The sequence below is a fragment of the Sinocyclocheilus anshuiensis genome, unplaced genomic scaffold (assembly GCF_001515605.1).
Source record: "Sinocyclocheilus anshuiensis isolate Anshui unplaced genomic scaffold, SAMN03320099.WGS_v1.1 scaffold801, whole genome shotgun sequence".
Classification (NCBI taxonomy): Eukaryota; Metazoa; Chordata; class Actinopteri; order Cypriniformes; family Cyprinidae; genus Sinocyclocheilus; species Sinocyclocheilus anshuiensis.
In genome coordinates this window covers 14,635-31,046 of record NW_015536541.1, presented here as the reverse complement: position 1 = coordinate 31,046, position 16,412 = coordinate 14,635, and the positions used below count along the sequence as shown (strand labels likewise).

Genomic DNA, 16,412 nt, shown 5'->3' with positions numbered 1-16,412 from the left:
AGAAATGGGGTCTTTATAGCCCTCTAAAGCACCATATAGTCCCATATCTCAAAAACGCTGAAGTAAAATGGTTTCATATGAGGTGTGCATATAGTATGGGACGTCCCGTATAAGAACTAACCATTGGTTTTTTCTGCTTATAAGAAATGGGGTCTTTATAGTCCTCTAAAGCACCATATAGTCCCATATCTCAAAAACGCTGAAGTAAAATGGTTTCATATGAGGTGTGCATATAGTATGGGACGTCCCGTATAAGAACTGACCATTGGTTTTTTCTACTCATTAGAAATGGGGTCGTTATAGCCCTCTAAAGCACCATATTGTCCCATATCTCAAAAACGCTGCTGTAAAATGTTTCGATATGAGGTGTGCATATAGTATGGGCGTCTAAATGAAAAGCGCTCTGAAAGCGCGTTCTCTCTGTGTTCCTGCAATTACCGTAATCACGGTAATACGCGCGCACAATTTCAATCCCGCCTGGGTTGACCGTGTTTTTCTGAACCGCGGCTGGCTTGACCGCAGTAATATTTCACAATGGCACATTAACTTGTAGTTGCAATGATTTAAACTTTGACCATTCAAATCAAAGGTTTTCGACTATCAAAATCAAACCAGTAGATTTCAAGTACTGTTTCGTCGTCGCTAGTGCATGTCTATGTATTTGTGAAATCGACTTGCAAAAGCGCTGACAAGAAGAACATACAGAAATATAAATAAAGCATCCGCTTTGGACAAACTGTCATCTTTAAGTAAACAACAAAGCCATGTTAGGTAAACACGTACGCCTGTATCAATCAGCAATGCAGTTGTTAATAAGTTTGTGGCGTGCCATCTTACTTAGTGTGAATCAAGTAATCGCAGAAGTTCAGATGTTGGTCTGTTGTGTTACTACGCCACACCCCTGCGTACACGTCGATGTAAAAGGGGCGGGGATTCATTGTCGTCACTCGATTTGGTCCAAGTAGGTATAACCAGAGCCGTAGAGAGATCTTTCTATGGCTCTGGGTATAACCATAGACATAACAGGTATAACGGCAGACCGGTCTTTATCATACACCGAGTTTCTTGACAAATTTAAAATCCCAATTAGACCCAGAGAATATGCCATTGTAATGGACGCTATACCCAGTAAGGTATTATGTCTTCTTAAAAATGAATGTAATGAAAACCCTAATCTGGATTATATAACTAATTCAATTTTTATTGGAAATATTCATATTTTAAAAAACAACATACCAAATAAATACATTAGAAATTTAGTAAATTATGTTACATATCCTCCAGCTAGATTTTTCTGGTCATCAATATTTGGAGACTTAAATTGGCGTAAGGCTTGGAGAATGGTTGATAAATTCTTTGTTAATAACAAAATAAAGGAAGTTTCGTATAAAATATTGCATAGAATTTATCCGGTGAAACATATATTGGAACGTTTTAAATTGAATATTGACTACTCCTGTGAATTTTGTAGTAAAGAAAAAGAAACTATTTTTCATTTATTTTTTCATTGCATCTATACAAAGATATTTTGGGTTGATGTTGAGAATTTCATTACAAGAAAACTTAATACAGTTGTTAAACTGGGTGGGTCTGATATAATGATATATGTTGATGATTATGGGATAGAAAAGGATAAAGCGTATATTATTCAATTACTGGTTGTAATGGGGAAGTTTCATATACACAAAATGAAGTGGTCGGGTGGTAAACCACATTTTAAAAATGTTATCAACGAATTTAAACAATACTGTAATATGGTATAAAAATGTAAAACAAAAAAAGCTCTCAGGACTTCTAACATTATCTGCAAATTTGAAATAGACAAGTAAACTGTACCGTCTTCATTATTTTAGTTGTTTTATTTATTTTATGTTTTCTTTCTTCCTCTGGCTAATTTTTTATTTTACTTGTAATCTTGTGTACTGATGGCATTTATATGCAAAGTTGTATTTCTCTTATTGTTATATATGTTCATATGCAATAAAAAAAAAAAAAAACGAGACCAGTTTTTTATTTTTCTCTCTCTGGCAGCTAATGTTAATTTGATAATGTGAATATGTAATACTCATGTTCTTGTGGCATTGAATTAATAAAGTATTAAAAAAAAAAACCCGGCAGACCGGTCGGTAAAAAAATATGACAGCAAGGTCCTGTTTTCTTTTGCCACTTACACGCCCCAAGGCTTGATTTTTATCAGCTTTTTTCTTTTTGTTATATGAAGGTCAAGGTCACATTAAAACTAACTTGGAAAAGTGTTTACCATGCTTTCATCATTTTTAAAATGTACTTCTGTCCCACTTTTAATCCTAAACTATGAAAATTATAATAAATGTTACATGGTATTATTTTACATTTATTGTGTGAAAATGCTGAATAATATTTACTGTGTGAATAATTACGACTATTTTCTCAATTTTTCCACTACTATAAATAATTTTGTCATATATGAGTGTGTGAAAGTGAATCTAAATGATATTTAGACATGGTAATAATCATCTCATCTCACAATCACAAAATGCCAGCCCTGGCAGACTCAGGCTTCTCCAACAACTGTTTTATTTCAAAGTATGTTGAGTGATGAAAATGCTGACACTTTACTTCTGTGATGATTGTCAAAACATATTAACATATTACTATTTCCTGGATTTAAAAAAAAGGTAATTATTATGTCTGGAAATATGGCAGAACACTTGCTTTGAGATATAAGAACAAAAAATACACTTGTTTGAAAACAATGTTTGACAAGGATTTAAAATATAATTTCTTATATTTGTTATAAAAGATAATGAACTCCAAGAATTAGATTAAGGAATAATTAGGTTAAAGTGCAAACGCAAAACAGAGCTATCCAAAAACTGAGTATGGGATATCTATGGGATCTAATCGCTATTCAGAAACAGTGGGATCATTCGCATTGCCATTAAAGCAAAAATCACTGCAGCCCCCCCTGACAGGCACAGCCAAAAAAATAAACTAAAGGATGAAGTTTCTGGAATGGGCCGTGTCTTCATGGGTTTGGCCACACGATCCCACTGGGTAAGGATGGCCTGACGGGCACCACTCCAGTGCCCCGGTCCGTTCAGTCGAAACTGGTACGGAGAACAGGGCCCGAAGAAAACCCTAAAACCCACAGCAGGGTCCCTCAGGAGCAGCCAAGCAATGTTGGGACAGACGCCCACTTCCTTTGCTATTGCGTCTAGGTAAGGAATGTGGTCCACTTGAAGGGCAGCCAGCTTGGGACAGGGGTAACTGTGGAGAGATAGCCGATTAACTGTCAAAATAAAAAAATTGAAATGATCATTCAGGTGAATAAGTAATTACCTCTTTAAATTCGCTTGAACGTCTTTCTCAATTGTTTTATCCATCTTTTCAGCTGGAGGAAGATGGTTCAGTCCTTGAAGAACAGGAACAGTTTTTTTTTTTTTTTTTACCCATAATCAAAATATAATGTTTCATATGATTCTCTATATTTACTTCACCTATAAAATAATTTTTTCCCCCCCGAGTGGTTGCTCATTACCTGCAATGACCCTGGTGGCCCAGCGTGCCTGAAGCTCTGCAGCTGGCATGATCGGCCCTTTGGTCTGAATCAGGCCCAGGATGGCCAGTGTTGGACGTTCCAGAGATGGAGGGAAGATTCTTCTGTAGAGTTTCAGATCTCCATCAGAACCAGAGCTTAAGGAGGTGGGGAGGAAGGGGAATCTATAATCATATCCTGTGCATAAGATCACTGCATCAATCTTCTCTTCTACAGTCCCATCATCAAAGACAACCGTCGAGCCTTGGAACTTCTGCACATTTGGTTTCATCACCAGTTCCCCTAACAGAATGCGACCAGGGAGGTCATCGTTTATAACAACACGCTGGTCGAGGATCCTGGAATCACAAAACATGGGTAAAGGTCACTGTGAATCATGAGTCACTTTTAAACTGTCAGGGCTTTACTTTAATCATCAACGATGAAAAGAGTTTGGAAAGAGTCCTTGAGGATCATGGTTTGACCCTTCACCTGTGCACAGGCTGTAGTCCATACAGCTTGTGGTCATGTCTCTGATTGAGGCTTCTCTCCCAAATCAAGTTGAGCAGAGCTCGAGGCAGGAGCCAGTAAAACAGATCTCGAGCTCGCGTCATCATTATCATATCAAGAGGAAGCCCTCTATCAACCACGCGACCTATGACCCAAGCACCTTTCCGGGTACTCAGGAATGTCTAAGAGAGTGAGAAATAGGAAGACCAAAGCAAACTGAATTAGTGGATAGACGAGAGTGAATTTAAGCTTGTCAAAATAGGAAAATATTAATGAGAACCAAGAGAGTAACCACATATTGAGAACTGAGGGGGTAAAACGGAGTTAAAAATCAGCCATATGGACACAGAGTTTGATGACATATTGTGCATTGATTTAGCAGGAATAGATGTATAAACTTTAAAGTTGGCCTGAAATTGCGATAATCTATTCTCCCCTATTGTGACGCATAAATCAGTGAAACAGCTTCTCAAACAAACAAACCAAACCAAAAAAAGTAGGGTGGGACTTGACTTTGTCCATTTGGAATTGATTGGATCGCTGCCATTTGGTAATTGGTGCATAACAAACTGCAATATTGAATAAAAAATTGATTTCATGGGATGTTTAATGTAAATTATTTACATATACATTATTGAATGTATATTTATATTACTACTTTGTTATATTAACCAGCAATTGGCTTTAGCAACTTTTATTCTTATTCATAAAAAAGAACGGAAAAAAATAAATGAAAGAAAAAGGCAAATTCTTGAATGAGGAATACCTTCTGTATTATGAAGGTGAATGTCATTTTTTCTTGTTAGATAGCTAGCTAGTTTGCTGAATGAATTAATCATATAATTATTTTAATATTATGCTAATATATGCTAATTATTAAATTTAATTGTTTAATAGTGTTGAGTGTTTAAATGTGGTTACATATTGTACCTTGCAATTCTACCATAATCCATTACTTTCTTAAAGGGGTCATATCATGATGCGATTTCAAGTTTTCCTTTCTCACGCGAGTTTTGAGCAGTGTAGAGTAGCACTTGTTGTTTGTCGTTTCTCCGATTACAAATGCAGACATGGTTTTATGTTTACGCGGCGCGATAAAACGCAATGCGTAAAAAGACAGTATAAGTCATTATAATCCGTAATTATGTCCCCACTGGATGCAACGAATGCCTCGTTTATAATAGGTTTTATTGGTTTTGTCTCGTCGCTCCGGCCGGTACACGGCATCAACAGTATGGTGAGCGGCGTAACATTTCCGTCTCACACTTGAGGTATTCGGCCAATCACAATGCACTGGATAGCTGGCCAATCACAGCACACCTCGCTTTTCAGAACGTTGAGCTTTGTAAAAATGACGCGTTTCAGAAAGGCGGGGCATAGAGGAGAAACAATAATGTACAGTATGTGGAAAATAATGTGTTTTTTAACCTTAAACCGCATTAACAAATTTCATTACACCAAATACACAAAATAATGTTCTTTTTAGCAACATCATATGACCCATTTAATTTGTCCTCTTTTGAAAATTATTTATTTATTTTGCTGTCAGAAGGTTGCAGCTATATATATTATTAATTATTTAATGTGAATAATCAATTGGGTCATTAAAAATAGCACCTATCATTCAATCGCTATTCACTAATCATTTCTCCATATGATTTTGACCCTGCCAAGAACCTAAAAACAGAGAAAAGATCTATATTAGATATTGCACTATTAAATCTCTCTTGCCTTCTCACACGCTCTGCTGAGATCCACGGCAATGTCTCCACCAGAATTTCCAATCCCAACGACAACAACTCTCTTCCCAAGGTAAGGATCAGGGTCCTTATATTCCCAACTGTGAATTATTGTCCCTGGGAATGTGTCAATACCTGCAGCACACAAAATTACAGTAAAAGATATACAATATATGAATGTTTCCAAATACATATTAAATCCATTATATGAATAGAGCCAAGGGATGCACCGAATGTTTGGTAACCAAAATTATTCGGCCGAAAATAGCAAAAAAAGCTCTTTCGGCCGAATAAGCGAAAAAGACCGAATAAACTGTACCGAACAATGACGTGACGCGATCAAATAGCAACCAGTGTAGAGTGAGAGGCGCAATGCAAAAAGTAGCATTAAGGTCTTCCTGCGCGTTTCCGCCAAAATAAAAGTTGAGAAAAAGCAATAACTCCATAAACACTCATAAATGTTAGTATTGTAATTTTACTGTTGTTCTGTAAAATAAAAAGTAAGACAATAATAATGATAATAATTTCAACAGCTCTGTTAATACATTTATTATAACATTCACACATAGTGTTCAAATTGGGATCTGTAATATTTTCTAATGTTTTAAAAGAAAGCTCTTCTGCTCAGCAAGGCTGCTTTTATTTGTATAGTAAAAAATACACGCCTGATTCAAGAAGGGGGTCTGATGGCCAAAAAAATATTATTTTACTAACTTATTCATTTTAAGTTAAATTGTGCTTTGTTGGTATGTCTGCTAGAATGTAAAAAAAAATGTCAGTGTTAAATACTTTTAAATTGTTGTTTTATAATAGATTTTTTTCTTTGAAAAGCAAGACAAAACAGTAAAAAGCACATTTTGGCTATTTAATTTGTGCAATGGTGAAAAAAATTGGCAAAATACATGGGGAAAAAAAACCCCATTTTGTTCGGTTTCGGCCAAGAATTTTCATTTCGGTGCATCCCTAATGGAGCCATGCAGGGAATTAGTTCTACACAGTGTTGAATGCTGTATTATGATGACAGAGTGCTGTGATATCAGGTGAGCACCTGGGAAGTCTGAGAGGGGTTTGATGGGCTGTGTGAAGTGTCCTGCACACACTAGCACACCATCAAACACATGTGTCTCCTCTCGTCCATCTCTGTCCACGGTCACCACTTCCCACTGACCAGAGTTAGAGAAATCAGGTCTTTGTCTCACACTACGAACTGTGGTCTGAAATACACACACAAGCCACATAGAGCCTGAATGCTACCTCTCATCTTTATAAAGAGAATACTCAAAAAATATGATAGATCCTGAGAAAATACACACAATAATACACACAATAATGTGAGAATAATTTTCCCAATTAGTGTTTATTACCTGAAAGTGAATGTGTTTGAGCAGGCTGAAGTGCTCAGCGTAGAGTCTGAAGTACTGCATTATCGTAGAGTTGTTCACGAAGTTGGGGAAATGATCCGGCATAGGGAAATCACTATAGCACATCATCTCTTTAGAGGTGTTCACTATGACAGAACGATAAATGCTGCAACGGTCTGCCTCTGGTTGTTCCTGTGCATGTAAAGGGAAACACAGTCAATGACTTTGAACACACTAATAGATAAAGCATAATTAGCTTTAAAAGTGTTGTTTAAATGTGAAGTGTGTAATATTGTTTAATGTTAAAATACTCTCTCTTATCTCATCGTAATATGCAGCAATAATACATAAGCCATTTGAAGCATTTTTGCCCCCAAAAGTGTAAACAAAACCAACTCATCTAATACTGTGAGTTTTGAGGCGGGGCTATCTGTTTGCTGACCAATGGCAGTTGGTGGGAGTGTTTGGGAAACCTTTAAAGACATAATAATAATAATAATGCAGTTTAATTTGTGTATTTTCTGCCATACAGAAAATGCAAATTACAAAGGTCATAACATAAATATATTTAGGAAAAACAAACTAACAAGAAATGACAATAAAAAGAAGATGGTGCAACAATAACTTTATGAGTTATTTAATTTACACCGTTCAAAAATTTGGAGTTGATCTAAATAAAATTATTTAGATCAAAAGTGACAGTAAACAAATTTAGAATTTTACAAAAGATTTATCTTTTAAATAAATGCTGTTTTTCAACTTTTTATTCATCAAAGAATCTTGAAAAAATGTACCATGGTTTCCACAAAAATATCAGTATGACACTGAAGACTGGAATAATGGCTGCTGAAAATTCAGCTTTGCCTTCACAGGAATATATTTTAATATATTAGAAAGTTATTTTAAATGGTATATTATAGTTATTTTAAATAGTCATAACATTTCACAATATTACTATTTTTACTGTGTTTGTTATTAAATAAATGCAGCCTTGGTGAGCATAAGAGACTTCTTTCAAAAACATTATCTACCCCAAAATGTTACGAATATTATTGTATTAAAATGGTAGTGTATAAATTATTAAGCCAAGGGCTTCTGGCACCTGATCTTGTATTGCTTAGATTACAGTGTGTTAAAAATCATTCTTGTCAATTATCATTATATCAGTCCTTTTCCAATTCATTTTGGTACCATGTATGGCACAGCAATGACACACTTCGCCTTTATTGTTAAGCTGAATTGAATTCATTTTCAACCTTAAACTTCCAGAGTCCTCCAATATCATCACTGCTCTCAAAACACACAGGCTCCAGCCCTTCATCCAAGCAGCATTTGATGGAGGTCAGTCCAGAGCTGCCTGCTCCAATCACAGCCACACGCTTAGCCATGCTGTGAGTCTGCACAGGAAACATGGAACGATCACTTCAAGAAAACAAATGGTGAAAATACACATGGTTATAAAAACATACTATTCCACTAGTGTTTCCTCAGTTGTGACAAGCACCTTTGAGGTTAAGATTTTCCAGGAATCATTCAAAATGTTTGGCATGGATGTGCAGCATATAAACATATGCTGCAAGCTTTACACTTGTGACACAAATATAAATCTTACGGCTCCAGCCCTTCATCCAAGCAGCATTTGATGGAGGTCAGTCCAGAGCTGCCTGCTCCAATCACAGCCACACGCTTAGCCATGCTGTGAGTCTGCACAGGAAACATGGAACGATCACTTCAAGAAAACAAATGGTGAAAATACACATGGTTATAAAAACATACTATTCCACTAGTGTTTCCTCAGTTGTGACAAGCACCTTTGAGGTTAAGGTTTTCCAGGAATCATTCAAAATGTTTGGCATGGATGTGCAGCATATAAACATATGCTGCAAGCTTGACACTTGTGACACAAATATAAATCTTACCTTTAAACTGAAGATGGTCTCAAGCCCTCAGTGTTCAAAAATGCCAAAACGATTTTCTGTTCCTAATAGTTAGAGCAGCTTTCCCTGGCAACCGTCTCATTGAAAACAGCCTGTTATGTAAGCAGTTGAGCGTATCTGAAGTCTCAAAGAATACGGTGGTCTCAGCTGCCACTAGTTTAGGGAGGATCAAACTAGAATGAATAAAAAAAAACAGTGTAGGTTAAGTGTTAAAGGATTTAAAGAACTATCAAAAATGTTCAGTCATTTTTTGATGATCACAGACATGACACAGGTGTTGTCATAAATCTTATCATAAAACAAAAGACTCCATTTGTTTTTCACAATAGTCTAAAACATATGCTAGTACAACTCTAATGTAATTTGGAGGAAGTTGCCTCAGTTTTCTCTCTGAGAGTCTCTGTGTGGTAACAGAAGATGATACAGGTTGTCCTTTAATATGAACAAAACTGGAAAACCATCAAATTATTTTACTATTGTTTATTAATAATTGGCAGTGTAATCCTTATCATTTCCAGCAGAGGTCACTGCAGCATTACAGTTTTGAGAACATGAGAACATTTGGTTTAATCAGCAAAAAACAGAAATATATGCCAAGAATCTGTAACGGGTCCCATGGTGTGCTGAACACGTAGACAGATTACTAAATATGTGTGGTGGGAACCCTGAGTCATCAGCAGAAACAAAAAGGGCAAGCTTTTTTCTTCATGAGACAGTGCCCTTCTTGTTTTACACTTAATGCATGTGTATTGAATGTTCAGTAATTTAATATCATAACAAAAATGAAGAGTAATATTTTTACACCAGCTGGCTCTTTTCTTATGTCATTAAGACCCTGTGTACCATTGTGATTTAGATTCCGTAGATTTGCACTAAAAGGAGAAGAGAGAGTGAGAGAGAGAGGGCGATCATCTGAGCATGCGCGATTACCTGCCAGAGTCCTTCAGGTCAGGTCATATATTTGTGGGGGAAAACAATCAGTTTGCCATCAGTTATCAGAAGATGAAAGCGATATCTTTGTCACAGCATCATTTCAGCATTTAAGGGGATTTCCCATGAATGGAATTAGCGCTGTTCAATGCATTGAATCAATGGCATTGGTCTCTATGAAGTGAAACACCAGCTTCAGCATTACCCAGGTAACGCGTTGATCATCGATTAAGCCTTGTAAAGTGGCGCTCAAAGCTAAATTGATTTCAACACCTCGTTTCATTCATGAATGAAGCGTTTTTAAACCTATTAGATGACTCACTGTTAAAGACAGTGCCTTGCCACCATCTCCTGGCACAATAATGTAACCGCACTGACTGACATCCTGTGTAAAATGAGCAGAGACAATTCCCTGTACTCATACTGCTGAAATGCCAACAACACTGAAAGCCTCTTGTCCAGTCAGAGAATCGGTATACATCTATTAATATACCAATGAGCTTAATTATTAGGGGTGGGACAATACATCGATGTGCCGATTTATCGCGATATTTCCAGCCGCTAGACGTTATCAATACTCTGGCACCAAGTATCGATATTTTTTTAAACGTACAAAAGGTCTAAATTCATACCTACACTGTGGCTGTTTACCACTTTGGCTTACCGGAGCGGCAGTACCTCCAGACTTCTTGTGGTGGCGCTTCCCAGATTGCGGATGGTCAGATGAACCGAAATTGTAATTCACAGCGAAGAAGAAATACGAGTGTAAATATAGCTGCAAGCAGCAATCACGGGGCCAAGCACTCCAGAGGCAAATTGAGGAGCTAAGCATGGCATGGAGCATCAGACCAAATGCAACAATGAGTAATAAAAGCAATTTTAGGATGATTGTAATTGAAATGGCTGAAAAATCATAAATACAACCACTAGTAATATGATTAAATGGCTTATCAGTTTTGACCAACAGGTGGCGCTGCAATCAAATCGTTTTGGTGTGTTCTGTGTGAGGTGACAATGGCACATACAAGGTTTGTTGTCATTATGTCAAAGCTTTGAAGAGATATAGCCTCAGTCATTTTGGCACCATACCTAAAATTTGTAGCAGCGCTGTACCAAAACGGTTTCGTCTATCGACACAAAATCCATAATAGGACGAGTTCGAAAAAGTAGGTTTTGCGAACAATTAAAAATAGCGAAAAAACTAAACCTTGCGATTTTTGAATTTTGGTCTTCATTCGATTTTCATTTTGTGCCTTATAGTTCAAAAGTTATTAGCATAAAGAAATTGCAACTTTGGACAAGTGGTGGCGTATGAGAGTTGGAGTTAGAGACTCCAAACTTGCTGTGTTTAATGTTGAAACTGTCCTCTATCAGTGTGCCAAATTTCACAACTTTCACACAAGCGGTTCTATGGGCTGCCATAGACTTGCGGCGGAAGAAGAAAAATGACGCTAACGGATACAATAGGTGCCACTGCACCTTCGGTGCTTGGCCCCTGATTATAGACCAACAACAAATCAGAGATGCACCGGCGTCTTATGTTTATGGAGATGAGACCTAAAAAACTGCCCCGGAACAGCTATCAGCATGGACGGTATCGATCACGTTATCATTGCAGAGCGCATATTGAGTCCGTGAGTAGCCTAACCTCTCCACTCGGATCGCAGGTGGTTTTCCCTCACTATATGAGTGCGAGAGTGCCGCCGTCGCGTCCAGTTTTATGTCAACAAAACTGGATGCTTTGGACTGAGGTAGCATCCAGATTGTCTGATCTGGTTTCAGCAACGGTACCCGTAACGGTTTTGTTATTGAATAAGTTAACAATGTTGGACATTAATAATCAGCATAAGCACACAGTACTAGCTGGCCTTACAGCTGCTAAAAAGATGATTGCATTGAGATGGAAACCTCCTCATTTACTTTCTGTTAAATGTTGGATTCTTACATTTTTGGATGTGATTTTTCTAGAACTGTCTACTGCTCGAGTTAATGGTGCAAATTAAAAGACTCTCTGTAGTTGGAACACTGTTGCTGAGTCACTGAAAGCCTGGTTGAGATGATCTCTTTTTTTTAACCTGATTTAATTTTGTTTACTAATTAATTTGAGCTCCTGAACTTGAGTAACTCTTTATTACTTTTAAAATTTTTAAATTTTAACTTTATTATTTTTATTTATTTTTTCTCCATATGTGTATATTGTATATGTATGTATGTGTGTGTATATTTTATTTATATGTATCTGTATATGCGTGTGTATATGTATATATATTTATGTATATTTACCCATTTTCTTTTGACCGTTTTGTTGTGATTTTGAAATGCCTTGTAATATTTTGTTGTTCTTTTCCTTTTAATAAACATTTGATCGCAAAAAAACAAAACAAAAAACTGGATGCTCTCTCTCTCTTTAGATATTACAAGTGCGCGTTATGCAGTGTGGGCAGTGGGCACCGACCGGCAGAAACATAAATCTGCACCTATGGCATGGACGACAAAACAAAACCTTGTCAGAGCCGTAATGCAGCACAGAAGTGTGCAGTGTGTGTGCTTGCTGCGCGTCTTCATTTGAAATAACAAACTTGAGCGCACAAAAGACGCGATGTGAGCTGCTATGTCATGTGATTGTGCGGGGCTCCGACTTTATGATGAGGAGAGGAAAGGTTGAGAAAACACTCCAGGTACATTTTGAAATGTACCAGGTTTATATACTATATATATATATATATATATATATATTTATAGCCTATATAAAGTTGATAAGCAGTTAAATGTGTTGTTTTACACACAAAGAAATTTGTAAGCTTTTAATAAGTCCAAAAATAAAACGATTAATTTACTTAACATGTTAAATTTGATTTACAGAACTTTTTGTGCTGTTTTCTATCAGTTTGGACTTGAATAAAGAGAGAAAACTTGCACTTAACCTTTTCACAAGCATTTTGTTTTCATAGTTAGACAGATATCGTGATGTATCGTAATGGGATTGTCTAGCAATAAATATATATCGATTATCGCAGAATTGCTGTATTTGTGATATTATCGTATCGTGAGCCATGTATCGTGATTTGTATCATATCGTGAGGTACCCTGCGATTCCCACCCCTAATTGCAAAATGATGGAAAATGGTTAAAATTTCCCGTGATAATAACATTGAGCAGGTTAAATAATAAATAACTTTGTGAATAAACAAATAAATTAAGTACATCAATTAAAGAGGAGTCAGAGTATACCTAGGCTATATATGCACAAAATTACTAAAGAACTAGGGTTACATTTTTTAAATATTTTGACAAACTGTGTTATATTACCACAGTTGGTGTAACTAAGACACCTGTAGGCACTAGGGCTGGGTGATATGACGATATTATTGTATATTGACGATGTCTCGTAAGTATCGCGATGTCGATGTCAACAGTCAGGTAACAGACGATTATCGACATTATCGGAAAAAAATGACAAATGATAAACCTAGTATGCTGCAAAAAAATATTTTACATAGGCCCATAGTAACCATACAGGTCTTTTTGCATGCAAGAATGAAACAATTTAGTAGGAGTGTTGGGAATCGTATTACTTCTTATAAAATTAAATTTCGATTCTGCGTCTCGATTTCTGTATGCGCATTTATTGTAATTTAAAAGATTCAACTGCAAGAAGACGAAATATAACTCGCTTCTGCACTCGCGCGCTGTTTTCTGTGCTGCACAAATGCACACACAAAGCACACGCACAAAACTCTTATATACGCGAACACTGGACTGAGCTCTTTCTCGCATTCTTACACATTCGAATGGACAAATACACACAATTATATCAAAATATCCCTTAAATACAATCAGTTCTGTCTTAAGTGAACACAAAGAGTTGAGAAAGAAAACAAGGGTGTATGGATCCGTGCATTGACAGCAGCCACTGCCGCCAGTCATTATGTTAATCAAAGAACAAAAGAAAAGAAAATCCCTCACTGATCTTGACTGAATCACTTTTGTAACCTCAGTTTATATTTATATTTGCCTGTTGTTCGGCGCTGACTACTGTAATGGCAACGTGCATCAATGTATGTGATTATTTTGGAGATGCGTTCCAATATAATTTATTCTTATTTAGCGTATAGGCCTTTTCTATTTTGATCTGCAGTTTAATAAAAGTTAAACAGAAAAAAAAGACAAATAGTAGCACTGCATGTGTTTCTGAATATTTATTTAAACAGCCTGTATAATGATGAAAACAAACATGAGTTATAATTAAAATAATTTATACAGCGCACATAGTGCCCTATTTTTACAGATTTTTTAAACAGTGTATACAGTATAATTATGATTAATTAAGCTGAGATATAGCACTATAAATTCTTAATTCATTAGCGCAAACGGATGAAGACATTATCGGCCTATATCTCAGCTCACCCCTCAACACGCACGCGTTCGGAGTTTCGGCAGCCCAATACTGTATATTATGTTGTGGCCGTTGTATTTTGATTCATAAAATAAAAATTATAAAAAATTAAAATACAAAAATGAAATTTAAATTACCCTGCTTCTAAATAAATAAAGCAGTTATTTTTATTTCGTTAAAAACGGGCCAAAAGAGACCTCCGAACTAGGCTACCAGAAAGGAAAAAAAAAAAACCTTAACGTTTTTGCTCAGAATTCGTTTTTAATCCATGATTTTAGTCATGTATGATAAATAACAAATAGCCTACGTTATAGCTTGACTACAAGTTTAAAAACAACGCTACAATTGTTATAATCAAGGAAATTAAACTTACCATCATGAAATGATGAACTTAAAATTGGGTTCTATTATTTTTCCTCAACAGTTCTCCTCACAAAACGAAATTCATTTCAAACACAAATTTTTATAAGAACAGAGTGGAAATTAGCAACACCAACAGCAAAGCTAATGTTTTTTGTTAGTTTAAGCACAAACTAAGAAAAGTAAAAATAAACTTTAATGTGGCAATAATTAAGACCAAACTGAACCTGGTGTGTGTTTATGGTGAATGCCGGCAATGTTGTCTCGGTGGGGGTGGGGCGTAGTGGAGGTGGGGCTTGGGTAGACGATATTATCGGATATCGCGGTATTTTTAAAGGCGATTAGCAATACGATATTTTTGACATATCGCCCAGCCCTAGTAGGCACTGGGTTTTATAATTAGAGGTCCCAAATGTAAGCCACCCAAGAAAAATTTTGATTTCTCTGACCTAAAACCATGTGGGCAAATTACAGTGGGTACGGAAACTATTCAGACCCCCTTCAGAAAAAAAATTAACTTAAATGATTTTAGCAAATGGCTGCAATATAACAAAGAGTGAAAAATTGAAGGGGGTCTGAATACTTTCCGTACCCACTGTATTTGTCAGTACCTGCTCTCTCCTCAACTCCATCACTTTTTGTTTTTCTCTGAGTCTCCTTATCTTGCCCTGTCTCTTCCCCATCTAAAACTGAGCTTTGATAATAGTGTTTTCATTCTAGTCTGTCAGTGAAGAAAGTAAACACAGGATCAACTGTTTCACACATCATAATTTCCTGGAAATCTTGGTAACTAAGTGTATCAAATTAATTCACAATATGTGTTCCAGGGTTTCCCATACATTGACTTATTTGTGGTGGCCCGCCACAATATCAACACTGACCGCCACAAATAGATTTTGCAAAATGCGTTGACTTCGTTGAATAAACATGAGCTCTGCACGTTTCAAAATCAAAACGCGGCACAGGTGTTTTTATATAAATGTATCTTTTTTGAAGGGAACCGGTAGTCTTCAGAAAAGTTTTGATGTCATTTTAATTTAATATTTACTATAATGCCTGATAAAGTAGCGTTCATGAGCGCAGCGCTGTTTTGATTACAGCCGTTACTAGAGAATGAATTTGCACTTTCAATAAGCCCCTCTGCTGTTTTATATTTACATTATATACATATATATTTCCCCCAGGGGAAGTGCCGCCACACATAGAGTGTAAAGGGGCGGTCACACTAGACTTTGAACGTGCGAAATTTTTTCGGACACTGCTGGGAATATGGGCGGGAGCAGGATATGACATCACGCGCCAAGGTTTCCCCTCAGTTATCACAACATGGATTCCGATGTGCTTTTTTTCTTCTTTTTTTTTTATTAATGCCAAGGTACCAAATATAAGAATACAGAGAATATCAACATTCCTATGTGCTTATACTGTGTCTTTTGTGACGGCGTCGAAAGCGTCTGGAAAGGAGAAGGCTGTGGGTTCACCCTGTTCTACTGACTCGGAATGAGCGGGGAGAGTTCCATTCTTTAATTCAGGAGCTTCAGCTGGATGAGGATGGCCACAAGGAGTACTTTCGGCTCTGTCCCGCCAATTTTGAGAGGCAGGACACCACACTGCATCAGGCAATAGGTCCCGCAGAACGCCTGGTGATCTGTTTACCGTGAG

At 36.7% G+C, this 16,412-nt stretch overlaps 2 protein-coding genes and 1 long non-coding RNA gene across 3 annotated transcripts in view; all 3 read right to left on the bottom strand.

Moving 5' to 3' along the window:
• LOC107697483 (dimethylaniline monooxygenase [N-oxide-forming] 5-like) overlaps positions 1-911 on the bottom strand; it is a 9,248-nt gene extending 8,337 nt beyond the window's left edge. The window contains exon 1 of the mRNA XM_016498294.1: positions 838-911. The gene's annotated coding sequence lies outside the window, so the exon portion shown is untranslated. The remainder of the gene's footprint in view (positions 1-837) is intronic.
• A 1,419-nt stretch (positions 912-2,330) lies between these two features.
• On the bottom strand, positions 2,331-8,546 carry LOC107697237 (dimethylaniline monooxygenase [N-oxide-forming] 5-like). The gene is made up of 8 exons (XM_016497944.1): positions 8,384-8,546; positions 7,131-7,319; positions 6,815-6,980; positions 5,759-5,901; positions 4,010-4,209; positions 3,521-3,876; positions 3,322-3,394; positions 2,331-3,249 (listed from the first exon to the last, which is right to left on the bottom strand). Exons 1-8 carry the CDS (start codon positions 8,537-8,539, stop codon positions 2,880-2,882), a joined length of 1,653 nt encoding a protein of 550 aa, XP_016353430.1. The 5' UTR covers positions 8,540-8,546; the 3' UTR covers positions 2,331-2,879.
• Positions 8,547-8,748: 202 nt separating this feature from the next.
• The window catches only part of LOC107697615 (uncharacterized), a 10,366-nt gene continuing 2,702 nt past the window's right edge, over positions 8,749-16,412 (bottom strand). The window contains exons 2-3 of the long non-coding RNA XR_001635223.1: positions 9,047-9,237; positions 8,749-8,856 (exon numbers count right to left, since the gene is read on the bottom strand). This is a non-coding gene — a long non-coding RNA (uncharacterized LOC107697615). The remainder of the gene's footprint in view (positions 8,857-9,046; positions 9,238-16,412) is intronic.